Here is a 21,433-nt window from a genome sequence, read left to right as displayed (position 1 = left end):
CTCAGATTTAACTATGTGGAATTTGGACCAAGATTCTGCCTAGCCACAGCAAACGTATGAGGTCATACTATATGACCTCACCTATAAGTAGAACTTAATCAACAAAACAAACAAGCAAGCAAAACAGAATCAGAGACATGGAAATAAAGAACAAACTGACAGTGACCAGAGGGGTGGGGAGAGGGGAATAACGGGGGAAAGAAGGGGAAGGGTCAAGTCAAGGAACATGTATAAAGGACCCATGGACAAAGATGGGGTGGGGAAGAGGATTGGATGTGGGAGGTGGGGTGTGGGTGGGGCAGGGAAGGGTAATGGGAGGGAAATGGGGACAACTGTAATCGGACAATGGAAGAAAAAGAAGAAAGACCTAAAAGAAAAGGAATAAAATTTAAAAAGAAAAAAATAGATTCTGCCTGACCAGGGGTCAGTTTTTGCTTACTTTGGGCTTCTCAGCTGTTTCAGGTGGTGGAGGTGCTGAAAGTCCAGCTGCTGAGAAAATGGGTCTTTAATGTGCACCATCTGCACTGGATTTGGAAAATGACACTTTAAGCATCCATCCCATTTATAGCAGCAGGCCTGCCGTAATACGTTTTTCCCCTTCCCACTTGAAATCAAATCTTCTTGTTTACTTGTCCCAATGTAGGTAACAACTGTGGCTCACAAAACTGGTACCTCTGAGGAATTTTGCAGCTTTCATTTGAAAATTGAAAGCCAGGACATCAGCGGTAAAACAGCATGATTCACACTGTAATTTTGCCTAAGTGTAAAGACTGTCAGAGAGCTTCCCTGATTAGAAAATTATGCTTGCCCAAAAATCAAAATTCCTTAATCAGGTTCTTTAGCAGGTTCACATCAGAGTGAACGTTACTGTAATTTATTATAATAGAAGTAACTCTTTAATAATAGTTGGAAATCTATGTTAAACAACTTAGTAACTAAACTAAAGGTATGCGCTATTGATCAAGAAATTGTTTTGACTAATTTACTTTTTCAGAATGAAACTAGTTGTCTAGGCCAGGTGGCTCAGTTGGTTGGAGTGTCGTCCCCATACACCAAAATGTCATGGGTTCAATTCCCAGTTAGGGCACATACATACCTAGGTTGTGGGTTCGATCCCTGGTCAGGGTGCATACAGGAGGCAACCAATCAATGTTTCTCATGTTGATGTTTCTTTCTCTTTCTCTCTCTCTGCCCCCCACCCCCATATCCCTTTTCTCTCTCTAAAATCAGTAAACATATCCTTGGGTGAGGGTTTTTTTAAAAAGAAGAATGTAACTAGTTATAAAGCTCCCCACTTTCACCCAGAAAGGTCTAATCTCTGATCCTTGAATTTCTGTTACTTTCAAATCAGTGTTCCATTCTACGACCCTGAATTTCCCTATCACCCTGTTGGATTTCTACCCCTTACACTTTCTGTATCCCAAGGGTTCTGACAAATACACATTTCTCTGCCTCCATCTTCAACTTGGTCTCTCCAATACTTATGGCCACTCATTAGTGTGCCATTTTTTTCTATTTCTGGCCTTCACATTCCTCTCTGGTGGGTTAGCTCTCCCCTCAGTCCAAAAGCAAGTCCACATGCACACTCCAGCCCCCTTTAGCCGTGAGCTCAGGGTGTGTTTCTCTTTGTCCTGATGGCTCTCGTGTGTGGCTCCGAGGCCTGTTCCTGCAGGAAACTTTCCAACCACCCACGAATCCACGCATCTGCTCTTCCTCCCTACATCCTCCCCCCAAACATGTTAGTTACCAACACATATTTACCTTTAATGACTCCTTCCTTAACTCATAAGTTCTTTGAAAGCAGCAAATCATTCTAATGGTTTAAAGATTTCCTGGTGTTGTCAATAGCCACAAATTTTCAGAAAAATCACCAAAGGTGCCAACTTCCAAACCACAAATCATTTTTAAGTGTGTTCGGAGGTATGCTCATTAATGATTCTGTTCTGACAGTTTCAAAAACAGTAAATAATGCTTCATTCTCATTTTTGTTCGTTTGCGCTAGGATCCACAGGCACCTCAGACTACAAGCGCCTAGTAGCATGTGCAAGGTGAGTGCATTTCCACAGAGGGGACTGTATGCTTCAAGAGCTCACATCTGCCATTGTGCTGCTTCTTTACATCTCTTTGAAATCTAAGATGGCCAGAAGATGCAAGTTGTCCACCTGTTTAAATGTGGAATGTAACGGATATTCTTAAATAGCTATTCACTGTACAGAACGGCTTTGGTTTTTGTTCATACCTAGTTTTTCCCCCTGTTTTTGGCCATCTTCTAATTCAAACACTGCATTTTTTATTTGTCTTTCAGAAAGGTAGAGATGTGATGAAAGTATTAGGAAAAGAAAAAGAAAAAACAGTTCTCTCTCATAAGCAGCTCCTACTCTCTTCTTTAGAAAGATAACCTGGACCCAGTAAAAGCGCTGGCCAGCATCAGCCGGTGGTTGTGGCTCACTCAGGCTGCACATTGAAGACAGCTGCCGGGGAAGGCCTGCACTGCAAGGGGCCTGCCCTCCAGAAGATAATCCAAAGATTATTCCAGTTTTTTTTATCCCCCGTCATATAGTGTGGGGCAAAAGTATGTTTACAGTTGTGAGTATGAAAAACACAGTTTATTCTTGTATTATTTATTAATTTCTGTATCATTTTCCATACAAACAACTGTAACCCTAATTTTTCCCCATCCTGTATAAAAAGGCTCTCATCAAAAACTCATCCATTTGAATTAGTTGACAAGAGGCCTATGTCCAGATTGTTAATACACAAAAGAAAACAAATAGAGATGCAATATTGAATATTTATAGTTTGGTTTTTACAAACTTGGAGCAGAATGTTCAAAAAAGCCAGGTGGCCTGCCTGGTGTAGCTCAGTGGATTGAGCATAGGCTGCAAACTAAAGGATCGCTGGTTCAATTCCCAACCAGGGCACATGCCTGGGTTAGAGGCCAAGTCCCCGGTGTAGGCCACGTGAGAGGCAACCACACATTGATGTTTCTCTCCCTCACTTCCCCTTTCTCTAAAAGTAAATAAATAAAATCTTAAAAATATATATATATACACACACACAATCTGGGGGGGGAAAAGCTGGGTGGAATATTAGTTCTGTGATGCTGAAGTTACATTGGATAAATTATAAGAGTAATTGTATAGTACTTATTCATGTGAGAAATTCTTTGCCTTTTAATATTCTCTCTCCTGATATAAAAAATGCCAGCACACAGTTTCTGTGTTCAGAGTCTCTTTCATGTATTAAGCTTTTTACAACCTCTCTGTTGTATTTATAAGAAAAGAAAAAAGGATTTTATTTCTCTCCTTCTCTTGGAACAAAATGCCTTTGGTAAAGAGTGCTGTCTTTGGCAGCAGGCAAAGGGCTTCTTGAAAGGATGGTTTCCTTCCACGGTAGAAACCGTCACCATGGCAATCAGTCACCAAAGGCTCCAGCAACCTTTCATAGATACTTTCCAGTCAGGAGGCCCTTTTCCATCCTGTTGACAGAGTCTTTGCATCTGTGAGCAAGACTTCTCTGCTTCTGGTGATACTCACCCAATTAGGGACATGTCCAGATGTCATATTACATTCCAAGTTGCTTTTTATCCTGTGAAAATTGTTACTCTGGCGAAGAATGGACTTAATATTTTATAAGCCATAAATCTTATATTTTAAATTATTATGGTAAATATTACACCTAAAACTTTGAATAGGGTCTGCTTTGTACACACTCCGTGAAGTGTGACTGGGGACAAGAGCTCCTCTGCCTACCCCTAACTCAAGTAAGACCTCCCATTTCACTGATACTCATTTAGGTGAGATCAGTTCATTTTTCCCCGTGTGAAGCTGTCTTCCTGGTTTCTTCCTTTAGTCCCAACTGCTCTTTCAAGTTTCACTCTTGAATGGCCAGCTGCCTCTGAATCATCTTGAGGTGAAGCTGGAACCTGAAACTCAGTCTCTGCAGGACCACACTCACTCTGCCCCTGCCCCCTATCTCTAGTCCTGGACCCCCAGCTCGCCACTCTTTACTCTTCTAACTCTGCTTCAACGTTTAGAATTATAAAGATAAATGTAAAACACAAGTTTACATTTCTTTATTAGCAATAAGAAAATGAGCTCTATAAAGGGAAGATGATTTGTAGAAATCTCGCAGTAGAACTGGGATAAACCCCAAGTTTCCTGGTATTCTTTTCTCTCTTACCAGAAAAAGAAAAACCCAGAAAATCTTCCATTTTACTCCTGTTACCTTACTCCTTAGCTTCTCCACAAGCACAGTTCTTAGGCAAAGGATAGTCCTTAAAACATTTTTTTAAAAATAAAGTGTTTATTGTGGAAAATTTAGAAAATAGAAGCATGGAAAAGAGATAATCACTTATAATCTTACCATACAGAAAAAAAATAGCTGCTAATATTTTAGCATATTTCCTTCCATTATTTTCCTGATCATGCTCATTGAATCGTTTTCCCATATACAACTAATTTTCTTCTTTGAATATTCTCTGTTGGAAAAAATACAAAAAATACAAAAAAGAAGCATGCAGTTCTGGAGCTAACCAGTAATGTGACCTTTGACCGAGTGCCTCACTTTCATCCTCAGTTTCCTCAAGGAGTTAGTTAAGAGCTTGGACTGAATGGCTTCTGTCTCTTCCAGCTCTGTCAGATTAACCCTCAAGTGGGTAAAGAGTTAGTATACATGACTAAATGGTCCCTTGCAACTTAAAATTCAGAGATTGCTATACATATATTGTAGTGGGGATCCAACTTTGAAAATTAAAGCCTACTAAGGAATATGGCCTTTTCTTAAAGAATCTTATCTATTTATTTACTCCATTTCCTAATCTCTAATTATTTTAGCTACAAGCCCAGCAGAGAAGAATTATCATCCGAGTCCTCCCATGCAGTGATGGACATCGCTTTGCCCACTGGAATCAATGCAAACACCGACGACTTAAAAGATGTGAATGTTTTTTTTATATATTATTATAAATTTTTGGTTTTCTTCACTGCATTTTTTCTCTTTTTAATATATTTTATTGATTATGCTTTTAAAGTTGTCCCAGTCCCTTCCCCTTCACTCCCCTCTGCCCTGCACACCCCCTCCCACCCACATTCCCCCCCTTTAGTTCATGTCCATATGTCATAAGTTCTTTAGCTTCTACATTTCCCATACTATTCTTACCTCCCCCTTTCTATTTTCTACCTGCCATCTATGCTACTTATTCTCTGTACCTTTTCTCCCTCTCTCCCCCTCCCACTCCCCTGTTGCTAACCCTCCATGTGATCTCCATTTCTGTGGTTCTGTTCCTGTTCTAGTTGTTTGCTTAGTTTGTTTTTGTTTTTGTTTTAGGTGTGGTTGTTAATGATTGTGAATTTGCTGTCATTTTACTGTTCATATTTTTATCTTCTTTTTCTTAGATAAATCCCTCTAACATTTCATATAATAAAGGCTTGGTGATGATGAACTCCTTGAACTTGAACTTATCTGAGAAGCACTTTATCTGCCCTTCCATTCTAAATGAAAGCTTTGCTGGATAGAGCAATCTTGGATGTAGGTCCTTGTCTTTCATGACTTGGAATACTTCTTTCCAGCCCCTTCTTGCCTGTAAGGTCTCTTTTGAGAAATCAGCTGACAGTCTGATGGGAACTCCTTTGTAGGTAACTGCCTCCTTATCTCTTGCTGCTTCTAGAATTCTCTCCTTCATTTTTACCTTGGGTAATGTAATTATGCTGTGCCCTGGTGTGTCCCTCCTTGGGTCCAACTTCTTTGGGACTCTCTGAGCTTCCTGGACCTCCTGGAAGTCTATTTCCTTTGCCACACTGGGGAAGTTCTCCTTTATTATTTGTTCAGATAACTTTTCCACTTGTTGCTCTTCCTCTTCTCCTTCTGGTACCCCTACAATTCGGATGTTGGAACGTTTAAAGATGTCCTGGAGGTTCCTAAGCCTCTCCTCATTTTTTGAATTCTTATTTCTTCTCTCTTTTCTAATTGGATGTTTCTTTCTTTCTTCTGGTCCACACCGTTGATTTGAGTCCCAGTTTTCTTCCCATCACTATTGGTTCCCTGTACATTTTCCTTTATTTCACATAGAGTAGCCTTCATTTTCTTTCGTTTAATTTGCAACCCAATTCAACCAATTCTGTGAGCATCCTGATTACCAGTGTTTTCAACTGGACATCTGATAGGTTAGCTATCTCTTCATCACTTAATTGTATTTTTTTCTGGAATTTTGATCTATTTTTTCGTTTGGGCCATTTTTTTTATTTTTGTCTTGACACACCTGTTACATAGTAAGGGGCGGTGCCTTAGGTGTTCACCAGGGTAGCATAACCCACCTCTCTGGTTTGTGACTCTGTATATGGGGCAGGAGTCAGAGAGGGAACAATGGTGCTTGCTCCACTCTCTGCCAGATTTCAGTCACTTCTCCTGCTTCCCACAAGCAAATTGGGCCCTTCTGGTGCTAATTCCTACGTAGGTGGGTTTGTGTACATTCTAGGACCATGTGGGTCTCCCCATAGGTGTTTTCAATCAGTGGTTTGAGGCTTTATTTCCCCAAGCTGGGATCCTGGGTTGTGTGGTTAGTCCTGCTCCTCCTTTGTTTCACCTGGTTTGTCTGTGCATGAATGTGGGACCACCTGGCCCACCCACTGCTGCCTTGCCAGCCAGCTGCAGCCTTGTGTGCCCCATTCCACAATCTGCCACCTCACTGGGTCTGCCAGCTGCCACCTTGTCTCCCGGCTGCCCAACTCCACCCCTTCTACCGGTCTGGATGAATGTGTCTTCTTTAACTCCTTGGTTGTTGGACTTCCATACAGTTTGATTTTCTGTCAGTCTTGATTGTTTTCTGTTTTTAAATTGTTGTCCATCTTTTGGTTGTGTGAGGAGGCACAGTGTATCTGCCTATGCCTCCATCTTGGTCAGAAGTTTTACTGTAGTATTTTAAAAAGATATTTCCCTCGTTCTAGTATGTCATTTTCATAGATTGCCCAGAATATTGTTTCCAGACCAATGATCTACCTAAATTTTGATTTTTCAGTGAAGTTGTTGCTGGTGTAGAAGGATTCTTATGGTGCTGTAAGAAAGGAATTTCGAAGAGCATTTGCATAGGAGAAGTTTGAGTGTAGATTTATTGGGGTGAAGGGAACTGATATGCTCTCAGGGATGTAGAAGGTGGGCAAGCTCTAGTAGCAACTGCTTTGAGATCCTTGATAATCTCCCATATATTTTCTTGTTTTTTGGGAACGAGCAGGCTTTCTTTCAAACTATCCAACCGACGTCACGGTTTTCCCAGGGATGTGTTCGGCCCACCCCCAACCAATCCCTTTCCTGGATTTTCTGGGGTTTCATGCTCTTATCCAATCTGATTCCCCACCCCACCCCCCAGGTTTTCCTAGGCTGAATTCCACCCTTTTATGTCATCATTTTCGCTCCAATTCACATGCTCCAAAATTCTGCTGCATCATCTGGCTTCTGCTGTATATGCACTTACCTACCCCTGCACCATTTTGACTTCTACTGCATGTGTGCCTAGCAAAGGAATTCCCCTTGCTGTTTTTATCCCTCCTTCAGTAATCCCAGCTAATGACTGATAGACAATTTTTCCTGCCCACTTTGGGATTACGTCCCCTTGGAAGACAATGTAGCAGGCCCCTAGGGAGCCTGTGAGTGCTGTGGCACCCTGGTAAATCAGGCTTAATGTCTCATTCAGCTCCCTAGTGGGTCAGGTTTAATGTCTAATTCCATTTGCTCCCCTCCTTAACTAACTAGCTACTTACACTAATAAAGTGAGGGCATATATTTCTATGGCACAAAAACTGTGAGTGCATATGATAACGTTTCAACTTTTTAAAGAGAGGGAGCTGCTCTTCAACTTCTTTGATTAGTGACTTATTTCCCCATGATCTAACATCTCATTGGGTGAATGCATTTAAACAAAAAGATCATAAAATTAAACTAATGCTTTTCTCTTTCCTCCTTTAGCTTGTGGAGAGGGTGGATCAACTAATAACTGATTACCAAATCAAAGATGGACATGTTATTATGCAACTGAATTCAGTAGGTTCTACCTCCCATCATTCTTTATTTACTATTACTATTCAAAATGTACAAGCTAAAATATTATCAGTGTCTTCTCTCACATAATTTCCTTAAACCTTGAATTTGCCAGATTCCTTCAGATGAGTTCCTCTGTGTTCGATTTCGGATAGTTGAATTTTTTCAAGTTGGGTTTCTGAATCCTGCTATTTTCACAGTGTATGAATACCACAGACCAGGTAACCAACTGTACTCCAAAATTTCTTCAGAGGACTACTTTGTGTTCATTACAGAACCTTCATAAATCCACTAGAGGCCTGTAAACTTTATATATTGCCTCTTCTAGGCTCACTCTTCACAAAAGTCCCAACTTGGACATACAATCTATAGCAGAACTTCGAGCAAATCATTTCACCTCTCTGGTCCTCAGTTGCTTTATTTTTAAAATAACTAAATCAGATTGCTCTCAGATTTTAAATCCTGTGCCTCAAGTTTATTTTTGGTGTGTTATTTTCATTGCCCCTTTCCTTTTTAGAGAAGCCCACTTAGTTTCCAATCCTTCCAGAATCAACTTCTACTCCATTATATTCTCATCACATTTTGCAGAGAGCTGTATCAGGGTAGTTGTCATATTCATATTGCATTGTAGTTACTTGTTTGTACGTCTTTCTCAGCAGCCCCAGACAGAATATTTCCATCCAGTGTGCCCCTAAGGATAGATGTGTCCCTATCATCTAACACAGTGTCAGGTACATAACGTGTACCGACAAATGTTTAATGAATGACCGCAACTTAATCACTCTGCCACTTCGGAGAATATTAAGTGATTAGAGAGCCCTCTGGTTCACAAGACAGATAACTCCACTTTGGACAGTTCTACTTCTTAGAAAATTCCTAGAATGAACCACACTCTGATATCCATTCATTTTAGTTTTAACTTCTGAAATTACATAGAATACACTTAACCTCAGTTCCCCCTGAGAGATAAAATACATGTGCACACACACACACTTCCTTTCTTCTCCAGTCTAGACAATTACAGTTCTTTTAATAGACTCTCATGGAACATAATTTATTTCCTCTCATTCATGGAAGCACCAAATAAGTTCACTCTAAGAAATGAGTGTCGAACAGTAAAATTTCAAGCACAGAAGGGAAGGTCATTTTGAAGGTAGAGGGGCCCATGCCAGGACAAGCAATTCAAAATTTAACCTCCGTGAGCCTTTCATACAAAAAAAAAAAAAAAAGGATTTGGAATTGATGATCTCTAAGACCCATGGGCAAGATTCATGGGGTAATAAATGTCCTGTGTGTTTTTCAGGCCCCTTTCCTAACCATGCTTTTGTTGCCACAGAAAAAAAGTGCACCATGTTTTATAGCACGTCCGATAGCAAGCTTCAGAAAGTCTGTGAAGGAGCAACATGCAAGTGCGTGGAAGGTAAACTTTTTTTTAACATGTTTTAAAGTTAATCCAGAGCTAATCTGGGGGAAGCTGTGTGACAAACCGTCATCCCTCAGAAGGAGAAATGTCATCTCAGCCAATTGAAAGCTGATTCCTTGAGCACAGTGAAACTACGTCTCAGCAACTCCTGAACAACCCCATAGTTTCTACCGTACAGAGGTGGAGAAACACTATCCGGATGGCTGTTGGCTACCAGAGGGATAATATGATGTGAAGTTCTTACTTTTCACCTGGTCTTTCTTATGTAGTAGGACTACAACCAAAGAGAAGAGGCTCCCCTTTCTTTCCTATGTCCTCCCCAGTTAGTGAGTTCTCCATTCAGTCTTCACAAATCCAGGGCAGCCTTCTTGGCCAAGAGAAAGACCCAGAGCTCACAAATAATCACCTGACTTCATGAGGGTCTGGGTTGGTTTGGTTTTATTTTGGTTTTCCAAATTCTTAATATCCATACATTTCTTGGTTACTTGTCGCACCATTTTATAACTATAAATCAGTGAAGTTACCATTTTCTTCCTTCAAGGGACATTTGATTAAATTTAAAATGGGAAGCTCTGGCTGGTGTGGCTCAGTGGATTGAGTGTGGGTCTGCAAACCAAAAGGTTGCTGATTTGATTCCCAGTCAGGGCACATGCCTGGGTTGTAGGCCAGGTCCCCAGGTGGGGCCACCTGAGAGGCAACCACCCATTGATGTTTCTCTCCCTCTGTTTCTCCCTCTCTTCCCCTCTCTCTATTAATAAAAATATATAAATAAATAAATAAAATCTTTTTTTAAAAAATGGGAGATTTTCCTCCATTCTTCCATGGAAAGATATACATTTCTGAAAAGCTGACTGTGGAGTGGACTCTCCATTCTAAGAATAAGTCTCACGTTCAAGATTTTGTTTTTATTTGTTTTGTTTTGTTTTGTTTTTGCTTTATATACTATTTCACTTTATGGAAGAGGAGACACTAGGTCTTAGGAATCTAGTATTTGTAAGATTTTATTAGTTTGTCTCCTAGCTCATGGACACTGTGTTTTCTCTCAGAGAGAGTGTGCTTCCTATATTAACCTTTTACCATTTTTCACAAAATCCAGCTGACTGTGGACAAATGCAGCCAGAATTGGATCTGACAGTCTCTCCAGATGTGAGAAAAAACACAGCATGTAAACCAGAGATTGCATATGGTAAGTTCAAAAGTTCAGTATATAGTTCCATTAAACATGACATTTTATGAATACATAATCAGGAAGATCAGTAACTTTATGTTGTGATCATATGAATACAACAGTCCGTATATTTCTTTGAAGGAAAGTGCTATCAGTTTTCAGCATTAACATGTAAAGTTATTTATCCTCAACAAGAAACGTGATCTTCATTAAAAACGATGGAAGTGATGTGCACACCCAGCCAAGATACTTTGCTCCAAGAGATCCCATCGAACTAAAGGCCCTAAAATATAATTAAAGAGACTTTTTGAGAAGTCACAATGGTATAAGATTTTACTCATAACTGCACTCTTCCAGTCAGTAGAGCAGAGGCAGAGACAAAGGTGGTTTTAAGGTTTGGTTTAAAAAAAAAAAAATCTTCAAAGACACAGTAAAATATCAATACTAAATAATTTTTAATATATCTAGAATTTCAGTGCATGTTTGAAACTCTCCATTTCAAAAGAATCATCTCCTGGCTGTCCAGAGCTCAGCACTAAATTAAATGCCCAAGTGCAGTTGTAGTCTTATCTCAGGTTCCTCATAGAATTAGCTCCTTTATTTTCTGTCCATAGTTTCTAACATTTATTTCTGGATTTTTTTAAGAGAGAGGGAGAGCACATTGTACACTGTCTCAAAACTTTTCTTGGTAGTTGGTAGGGCATTATTTACAAATAAAAAATCAGCACAGTTGATTTGGCATTATGCATTTACCAACTGCTTTCATGTAGTTTCTCACTGGAGTCCCGTAAGTCACCTTTGAGGTAACAGAGGATCATTCTTATTTTACCAGCGAAGAAACTGAGGCTCAGGGAAACGAAATAATTTTCTTAAAGCTATGCCAGAAGTAAGTAGTAGAACTGGAGTCATTCTGGTCTCCAGTATGATTTTCATATATTATACTAAACTCCCTTAATGGAAAGACAGCCATCAGAATGATTTTTGTGTGGTTTATAGTCTTTCTTTCCTTTTAATTCATCTTGATTGTTTTTAAAAAACTAAAAGGTTGCCCAACTCAGCCAAGACCCACTGTAGTTTTTAAAAGTCACTGAGGTCTGAAGAAAATACTTTATTCTTTTAGCAAACAAAAATTCCATTACATTCTTCCTTCCATTTTAGAACTATTTAAACTCTTAACCATTAGAAATCTATTTAACATGGTGAATAAATGCAAGCTGGAATTAGTTTATTACATTAAAAAAATAACTTAGTGGCTTTTTCAGGGGACTCTGGGGTTCTACTGGAATAATAGAATAGAAACAAAATAAAATGGTTTCCTCTCTCCACCTATGCCCATAGTAGGTACGTTGCTCAAATCCACCATAAAGGTTTATGAATCTAAAATTCAGAACAGTTTTCATCTATTTTAAGCCACTAATTTAAACAGCCTTTTTTTGTTTCCCACAATGAGTTCATTCATTCATCTATTATGTCTTTTATTGAAAGTAATAAACTAAATCTAAATTGTATTTATCCTTTGAGTTAAAATAGGTTTCTGATATCTAGCTAGCTTGCTAAGATCTGAAAAATGGACAAACATTTTAGGTCATTCAACCCCATCAAAAGCAAAAACAGAAGGGTCTTTTCTCAGGCCACATGGAAGGGATGGGTCCCTTCAAGCTGGTCATTCCCGAACTGAGGTCAGACCCACGGTAGATGCCCTAATGAAGAGAACCTGCATAGGGAGTGGCTCGTGTCAGGGAGCTGCCAATCCAAGCAAAGTCAGAAAACAGAATGCTATCAAAAACCAAAGATCAAAGCCAGTGGAGGTATCCAAGGAAATGAAGCAAGAGAACCAGCAGTCTCACAAGGCGAGCCTGAGTGATAGACAAAGGCCCCCACTGTGGCTGTGCAGAGAAGGGAGAGGCTCTTCAGGGTTCCCCGTGGCCATGATCTACTAATCTCACAGGATCAGAATCTGATCTTTATATCTGACAAAGCCTCCTATTGTTTGTTTTGTGTGTTTCTGTCTTTTAATTTAATATTATTCTTATCCTAGCCAGCCTGTTCCATAACAGTGGCCAGGGCTAATGATTCTGAGTGGAATGAGTCATTAGAGTAATGATCGGTAGAATCAGACTGAGAGTATCTGGGAAGGCCTCTTGGAAGAAGAAATAAGATCAACCTCAGGCTGCCCATAAGAGCCTGCCACGCTTCCTCTCTCATTTGTTTGACAAGCTCTGGCCTCCATTGGACATGACATCAGTGGTATTTAGTATGAACTGTTGTTTTCTTTTTCATCAGCTTATAAAGTTAATATCACATCCTTCACTGAAGAAAATGTTTTTGTCAAGTACACTGCAACCCTCCTGGATGTCTACAAAGCTGGTGAGCATTCATTCATTCATTTTTCCATTCAACAAATACTTAGTACTTACTATGTGACAGGCATTTTATTAGACACAGAGGATGCAATGTGAATAACACAGTCAGAGTTAGTGTTTTCATAAAGTTTATGTGTTTTGTCAGGAGACACATTTTTAAAGAAAAGAAATGGACAAATAAACAATTATAAAAATAAAACAGCCCTGTTTGTAAAGTATGTTAAGAAATAGTTGTGCACTTTGTTATCTCTTCATTCTGTGTGTACATTCTTAATATACGTAAAATTTAAAGTTGTACAAATATCAAAACACCACACATGCAACAATTTGTATAAGAATTGTGAGCTTTACAGTTCAAAGCTAATAAATTGGTGTTTCTCCTAGAACACAGTGTGCTTCCAGTAGGTGAGGATATAAATGATAAAAAGATTAGTGATTGCTGAAGCTAAAGTTAATTAACTATCCTCTCTTCACCCGAATATGCTTGAAATTTTCCATTAAAAAAAAGTTTTAAAAAACCGTGGTGAGGCACCACACAGCCATGCTGCTAACCGTGCAGGGGTGAATTGGCAGGTGGTGCCAAGAATGTTGTGTACGTGTTACTGCAACGGGAAGTCATAGATTCATGGTGATCAGAAAAGCCTAAGGAAATTAGCCCGAAGTAATATATGCGCACAAGAATTTGTGTTACCAATGATGGGGATTGTTCACACAGTTACTGTTGTTTACTATTTACCAACACGTTCAGAAGTCTTTTCAGGATTTAATAATTAGGATGACTCTGCTAGAGTTTGATAATTCACCAACTCTGTTGTTTTTAGCTACCAACTACTTTTTAATTTTGCTATACAACATGTGGAGATTAATATTGTTCAACTGTAGAGAGGGTCTTTTAATTCCTGTTTCTACAAGAAGAAGAATAACAAGCAAATATATACTGCTTACTATATATATAGTTCTAAGCACTTTTCATATATCAGCCCATTTAATCTCATGACAGTTCTACAAGGTAGGTTTTATTTCCATGCCCATTTTTCAGATGAGGGGGCTGAGCCCTTACACAAAGAGCATAAATCACTTGTCTGGGGCCACACAGCCCGTAAGTGGCAGAGCTGGGGTGCCACCAAGGCGCCCGAGTCTGAAGTCTGAACCACAGGGACATTGTTGCTCTTCAGTAGCCATTAGCCTCTCAGTATAAACTTACACTCACTAATAAACAGCCACGAGGGGCTGGAATACTTAAGAGAGTTTATAATGGTGACACTGTAACACGAATGTGATAAACTTTACTTGTATGTCTCTCAGGTGAAGCTGCTGCTGAGAAAGACTCTGAAATCACCTTCATTAGAAAGGCAACCTGTATTAATGCTGACCTGCAGAAAGGAAGACAGTATTTAATCATGGGTAAAGAAGCTCTCCAGATAAAACACAATTTCAGTTTCAAGTAAGTCACCGGTATTTTGGCTTCTGAGGTCTTCCCTCCAAAATTGAGTGTAATTTATTCTTAAATACACTACCTGTTTCTTACGTGCCCTGCTGTTAACCAACAAACCATTAGAAGAAATGATTGAAACAATATTTCAATTATTTAAAATATTTCAATTATTTAAAATAATTGAAACAGTTAAAACAAAGTTTAAAACAAAGAACTATTTAAGACCATTAGGGCAGCTGAGGACTCGCTGACACATAAACCGAGAGCCTGCGTTTAAAGGTGAAGCTGAGGGTGCTTATCTGAGCCCCAGCACCACAGCTGCACACTCCAAAAGCGTTCAGATTGCTCCATTTGTAAAGACAAAAATGTTTATGCATTTTACTATCATTTTTTAAAAAATAGACATCGAAACAGATGCCATCCCTGCCTTTAACCGTGGGAGCCCCACGCAGCTTCATGGCCATCAGGGGTCTGAGGACCTTCCCACGGGGAGACCGGTCCCAAAGGGCTGGCCGGCAGCCTGACCCCCGAGGGACCTGTCAGTCTGAGCCCAGTGGAAGCTGGCGCTGCTCTCTTTGTGGGCGTTGTCACAAATGCTTTGTTTTCTTGTTTTCTTGGCAGGTACATCTACCCTTTAGATTCCTCCACCTGGATTGAATATTGGCCTACAGATACAACATGTCCATCATGCCAAGCATTTTTAGATAATTTAGATGAGTTTGCTGAAGACATCTTTTTAAATGGCTGCGAAAATGCCTGACAAATTCACCTGCGTACAGTTTTCACTGTGGACCCCTGTTGCTGAAGTTTTTTTCTTTCCTTTTTTTTTCCCCGAAACATTCACAGCTGGTCTTATTTGGAAAGCTCACTTTAGTTAGAATTAGCGGCACTTGCTTTTCTTAAAGAACGATTTTAAAAGCTGTAACTTTCTGAAATAACGTGGCCTTGGGGGCATGAAGACAGATACTCATTCCAGAGTTATTGGACACCAGAAGCAATAAATTGGACCATCTAAAACCCACCTCGCTGGAATGTTTGCTGGGGACAAAAGAATAGCCCACTGAAATATAGTATCTTACAAAAACACAGCCTCTGCTTAAAAGAAAATACCAAGGAACAGAAAACTGATCATTAAAGCCTGACTTTGCTTTCAAAGTGTGCGGAAAAGAGTGTTAATTTATGCTAGGTTGGCTTCCCCTACACAAAGACAGGTGAATTGAGGGAGCTGAAGAAGGCGGCAGTAGAGACCTGAGAAGGCCGAACCTCAGAGCCCTTTGCAAGCTGAGAAGGTAGGAGAGTTCGTCCTTGCCCTTCCTCCTCTGTTGCCCTTGCCTCAGCCCTCAGCCCCTTTGGGGGCCCCTCTACTCCCTTCCTCTCCCTCCCAGCGCGTATGTGTTTCCCCAGGAACTCACTCCCGCCAGCAATAGCTCTCCAGGAAGGCAAGCCTAGCACAGCAGCCTGGCAAAAAGAAACTGCAGTCATCAGGAGACGTTAGTTCTAGTAGGTGTCTGAGCCTCGGTTTGAGCTTTATAAAGAGGATTTATAACAGGAGGCTCATTTTCAAGTGAGATTTTGCAGCCCATTAGAGCCCCCCCCCCCCGCCCCATATTCCCATTTAATGTCTCAAACAACCCACAAGGTACAGGAATTATTATTATCCCCATCTGACAGGAGGACACGAAGGCTCGGAAAGAAGAAGCAATTTTCCCAGCCCAGTAAGGGACAGAGTTGGTGACCCACCTCAAGGCTCCCTCTCAGTCCCAACACACCCCCTTCCACGTCACCGCACCATCACACTGCTTGTCAGGTTTCATTTTCTAAGACTCAGGCAGGACGCAGTTGGGCGTTTCTTGTTTAACTGGCCTCACCGAAGTAGCACATAGAAATATGAAGATAAACTCTGGCTATAACAGTAATAGGGACTAAAACACATTCTCTTTTTGAAAAATCTGCATTTCTACCAGTTAATTAAAACTACAGGAAGCCTTGCAGTGTGCCTTGTAAGTAATACTAAGATTTTCCATTTCCAACCACCTCACACTAGTCAGAATGGCCATCATAAACAAATCAACAAACAAGTGTTGGAGAGGATGTGGAGAAAAGGGAACCCTAGTGCACTGTTGGTGGGACTGCAGACTGGTGCAGCCACTGTGGAAAATGTTATGGAATTCCCTCAGAAAACTAAAAGTGGAACTGCCTTTTGACCCAGCAATTCTGCTGCTGGAATTATACCCTAAGAACCCTGAAACACCAATCCAAAAGAACCTATGCACCCCAGTGTTCATTGCAGCGCAATTTACAATAGCCAAGTGCTGGAAGCAACCTGAGTGCCCATCAGCAAATGAGTGGATCAAAAAACTATGGTACATTGACACAACGGAATTCTACACAACAGAGAGAAAGAAGGAGCTTATACCCTTTGTGACAGCATGGATACAACTGGAGAGCGTTATGCTAAGTGAAATAAGCCAGGTGGTGAGGGACAAATACCATATGATCTCACCTTTAACTGGAACATAATCAACAAAAGAAAAAAGCAAGCAAAATATAACCAGAGTCATTGAAATTAAGAACAATTTAGCAATAGCCAGAGGGGAGTGGGGAGAGGACGGTGGGGAGAAGGGTTTTCTGGAACTAGTATAAAGGACACATGGACAAAACCAAGGGGGAGGGAGGAAGCAAGGGAGGGAGGGAGGTTTGGATGGGGTAGGGTGGGGAGGAGTGGGGAGAAAATACAGACAACTGTAATTGAACAACAATAAAATAATTTTAAAAGATTTCCCATTTCCAGGAACTAAGGATTTATTATTATTATTATTATTATTATTATTATTATTTTAATATCAAAGCTCACATTGTAGACACTGCCTTGGCAAAAACAATGAACGTGCCCGATACGCCCAAACTCTGCCATCAAGGGTTGAGGGCCCCTCCAGATCAGGCCCGAAATGTCTCCTGTCACCTTTCTGATGCAGGATGGGGGAGGGGAGCGGACCACTGCAGTGCTCCAGGGGCCCCGGGGTCTCCCAGCTGTTGGGTTGCCTTCTCTCTCAGCATTGTGGCCAACAGGTCGGCCGCGGTGGTCTAATTCGCAGTGCAGCTGAGCTTCCCAACATCAAAGCAGGCCTTTGTGAGTTAGCCCGGCACCATTTAGAAATCTGCCAGCTCCTCTTCAGCTAATTCCTATGCTTTTAAACACACTTCGTCAGGGACACTTGTGTGTCCCTCCAAACAGGCTGGGGCCCCTACTCCACCCTGCACTTATATTCCAAGGCACTTGCAGTTATTTACTCAATCATGTATCTTGTTTAGTGGCAGCTTCCTGGCTCCACTGTGAGCTCCATGTGGGCAAAGTCTGGGTCTGTTCTGTTCACCACTATCTCCTGTGCCTGGCGCACTGCTGGAAATGTTACAGGGACTCAGTAAGTGTGGATTCCCCACTGAGTGTGGGCATCAGAAGACCCAAGTTCCAGTCTTGGTTTTGCCCCTGGTGGGGATTTGGGACAAGCCTCTTCATCTCTTTGGTAGCCAATAAAACAAGGGAGTTGAACACTCTGGTATTTCTTTTCTCTATAGCTCTTAAGAAGATATTTCATAATCTTATGTTGTTTGAAACAGAAAATGAAACTATGTGGCCTATACACATCCAAATGTGGGTGTGGGTTTCTTCCTGTAAGTGTGAAGGGAGCTCAGGGACTGAGGAACTGAGTGAGCTGGAGGAGCTCCGGGAGGTCTCCTGAAGAAAGATGGCGGGGTTTGGACAGGAGAGTCTTTGTGGTTAAAGGGAAAAGCACAAGGCAGGTTCTGTTGGGGGTAAAGAGGATGACTTAGGTGGTACAGGTGAACACCATTATTTTAAATTTTTATTTATTGATTTTTAGGGAGAGAAAGAGAAATGTCGATTTGTTGTCCCATTTACGCATTCATTGGTTGCTTCTTGTATGAGCTCTGGGGATCGAACCTGCAACCTTGATGTATCAGGATGACACTCCAAGCAACTGAGCCACCCAGCCAGGGTACTATGGTTATTTTACTATGTATAGATGATTCCTGACTCATGATGGTCTGACTTATGATTTTTCAACTTTTCAGTGGTGCAAAAGTGATATGTCGAAGGTTGATCTCTTCCCAGACTAGCGGTATGTGGTATCATGCTTTCTCACAACGCTAGACAGCAGCAGTCGGCCGCAGGTCCACCGGCCATGTAATCACATGGGTAACAGCTGGTGCTGTGCGGTGCACTGTGTCGCCTGAGCTTGTGGGATATTGTGTTCTGAGCATGGTTAAGATAGCCTAGGCTAAGTAAGCCATGGTTTCTTTAGATTAGGTATATTAAATGCATTTTTGACTTACAATATTTTCAACTTATGATGGGTTTACTGAGACGACCCAATCATAAGTCAAAGAGCATCTGTATTTGAAAAACTAAGTAGCACATAAAAACGAAGATATATAATTTTCTTTTAAAATAATTTTATTTGTTAAAAAGTAAGTCTATTTGAGTAAATAAAAGTACAGGTTGTTCTTAGGGCAAAAGCATGGTGGAGGCTGGCATGCACACAGCTGAAGTTCAGGAAACTCCGCTTTGTGAGAACACGTGGAGATGACCATGAGCAGAGCTGAGACAGGCGGCCTCGCTCTCTGCTCCTCAGTGAGGGATCCCCAGCCACTCAGTCGTACTTTGTGGCCCCTGTGATGCTACTGCGTTTAGCAATATTCAACAGGCTTGTATCAACAGGTAATTGTAAGCCAGCCCCAATTCTAGATGTTGGTTCCTAGATCCTTGTCCTGTGGAATTTAGATTCCAGCCGAAGGAGACATGCACTGAACAGTAAAGATAATAACCAGGGGACTGGCCTTGAATGTCAGAAGGTGATCAGAGCTGTGGGAAAAAGAAAATGTAAAGCAAAGCAAGGGAGATTGGGAGTGGTTGAGGGAGAGGTTACATTTTAGACAGGGTGGTCAGGTCAGGTGGGCTTCAATGGGAAGATGAGGTTTGAGCAAGGACTTGAAGGCAGTGAAAGAGCGAGGCCTGTGGCAATCTACAGGACAAGTGTTCCAGGCACAGGGAGCATCCGGTGCCCCAGACAAAAGCAGGAGCATGTCCGGTGTGTTACGGGAAAGGCAAGGAGGCTGTGCAGCAGGTGCAGAGTGAGCAAAGGGAAAGGTAGGTAACCTGAGGCCAGAGAGGCTACAGGAGCCAGATTATGCAGGTCATGAAAGGGGCGTCACTGGCTTTGCTCAGAGGGAAGGGGGAGCAAGGTTTTGAGCAGGGGAGTGCCAGGGTCTGTGTTACCTTTTAAAAGGATTACTTGAACTGCTACATTGCAAATAAAGCCAGGGTAGTAACAGACCAGTCAGGAGGCTACTGCAGTAAACCAGGCAAGAGAGGGCGGTAACTGAGCTACGTTGGGTTTATGGACTCTGCAGTGAAAGAGAACACACACTGTGAAAACTGTGAGCTTCTCGGTGCAAGGGTGTTAGGGAGGACTTACTATGATATTTTAGGGAGGGTTCAAGAAAGGCGGGCCTTGCTCTGGACTGGGTGCTGTCAGGAAGCAGGGCCAGGCCTCTGAGTATCTTCATTCTCGTCCAGCCAGAAGGAGCAGAAGCAGCAGTCACTCCTCACGTTAGGCAAGAAAGGGAGATATTTGGTCACTTTTGTGGTTTGGATAATGTTCTTGTTGCATTCTCTTCTCAAACATGATTATGGAGAACTTTTTTGGTTTTGGTCTTGATTAGTTTTGTTTGATGTTGGTGTTCTGTGACATCAGACGCAGAGAACACCACAGCTGGGGTCTGAGTGCCAGGCCAGCTCCTGGGGACACCAAGGCCCAGCTCCCAGTCTAGCGGCCAGCGGTCAAGGGCTGCTCTTCCCTTTCACACACCCATGTTCCTAGAAAATGCAGTGATGCACGCCACGCACAGACTCGCACACTATTTCCAAGGCCGCCCCGAAAGCCCACACAGGACCGCAGGGCTGAAAACCACTGCCACCCCTGCCTCCAGAGCTGGGAACCCAGCAGCCAGATCCGGGAGGTGCTCAGAGACACAAAGCACCCGGGCCGTGTTTCCAGGGGCTTTCCCCACTCCCGAAAACTGTTAAAGGTAGATATCCAGGTCGATTCTGCGTATTCAGGGCAATGTCAGAAAACTGTTGCCGGGGCCATGATCTTTAACTCTGATTGGGAGATTAAAATTTTCCTTCAGGCCTCCGAATCAGAAAGAAGGGAAGAAAGGAAGTGAGGAGGAAGAAAGGAAAGCATGAAGGAGAGAGGGTGGAGCAGCAGAAAAGAGGGAAGGGGAAATGGAGGAACGGAGGGGGGTTTTGTTTTAAGACAAGATGAGAACTCCATTTCTAAGAACCTTCTGGACTCTTGTCAGCTGGCAGGTCCCCCACCCCGACAGACGTGCTAGCAGAGACGCGTCTGTTCCTTGGAACGCAGAGTCCACTCTCTCACTGTTTCCATGATTGTAATGAGATAATGTGTGTACCACAACCACTGCGGTGAATTATACAGTCCTAAAATGCCCAAACCAGGAAGAACCCAGAGCTCATCCCATCCACCTCCTTCATTTTCACCCAGAGGAGCCATGTCCTTTCCAGCACACAAATGAGTGGAGGTTTCAGAGAAACTGATTTTGGTTTCCTGTAAAGTAGCACTGTCTTATGGCCAGAGCCATTCAAAGACAGACTAGGCCCTCTAGGAGGGCCCACACTCCTTTTCACTACCCCCTCCCAGCCACGTTGCAGGAACCAGTCAAGGTGGAAGGCTGGCCGCCGTGATGTCCGATGTCCCTTCGGCTCTGAGAGGCCGTTAATAGATCACGCATATGACATGATGAGCACAGTGCCTGGTGTGGTCAGTATAGCTTGTGGCTGGTGGTAACACATCCCTGGCTCACAAGAGGTGGTGAATTCAAAACTTCCTGCCTGGCACGGTCTGGCTGCACTTTGTGGAATATCCTGTCAACATGTCACAACCACCCTGTGGTGATTGTCACCATCCTTA

The 21,433-nt window shown here is 41.9% G+C and overlaps 1 protein-coding gene across 2 annotated transcripts in view; it reads left to right on the top strand.

The window, feature by feature from the left end:
* Positions 1–15,575, top strand: part of C5 (complement C5) — a 90,674-nt gene extending 75,099 nt beyond the window's left edge. For both annotated transcript variants that reach the window (XM_045840627.1, XM_045840626.1), the window contains exons 32-41: positions 644–725; positions 2,003–2,048; positions 4,836–4,938; positions 7,960–8,034; positions 8,147–8,252; positions 9,368–9,451; positions 10,551–10,640; positions 12,906–12,989; positions 14,291–14,429; positions 15,042–15,575. In XM_045840627.1, coding sequence (XP_045696583.1) covers positions 644–725; positions 2,003–2,048; positions 4,836–4,938; positions 7,960–8,034; positions 8,147–8,252; positions 9,368–9,451; positions 10,551–10,640; positions 12,906–12,989; positions 14,291–14,429; positions 15,042–15,180 — 948 coding nt within the window. In that variant the 3' untranslated portion in view covers positions 15,181–15,575. The remainder of the gene's footprint in view (positions 1–643; positions 726–2,002; positions 2,049–4,835; positions 4,939–7,959; positions 8,035–8,146; positions 8,253–9,367; positions 9,452–10,550; positions 10,641–12,905; positions 12,990–14,290; positions 14,430–15,041) is intronic.
* The last annotated feature ends 5,858 nt before the right edge of the window (positions 15,576–21,433 follow it).

This window comes from Phyllostomus hastatus, unplaced genomic scaffold (assembly GCF_019186645.2).
Source record: "Phyllostomus hastatus isolate PE091 unplaced genomic scaffold, TTU_PhHast_1.1 phas_contig_34, whole genome shotgun sequence".
NCBI lineage: Eukaryota > Metazoa > Chordata > Mammalia > Chiroptera > Phyllostomidae > Phyllostomus > Phyllostomus hastatus.
The sequence above is the reverse complement of the archived record's forward strand: the minus strand, read 5'-3'. Positions and strand labels throughout refer to the sequence as shown.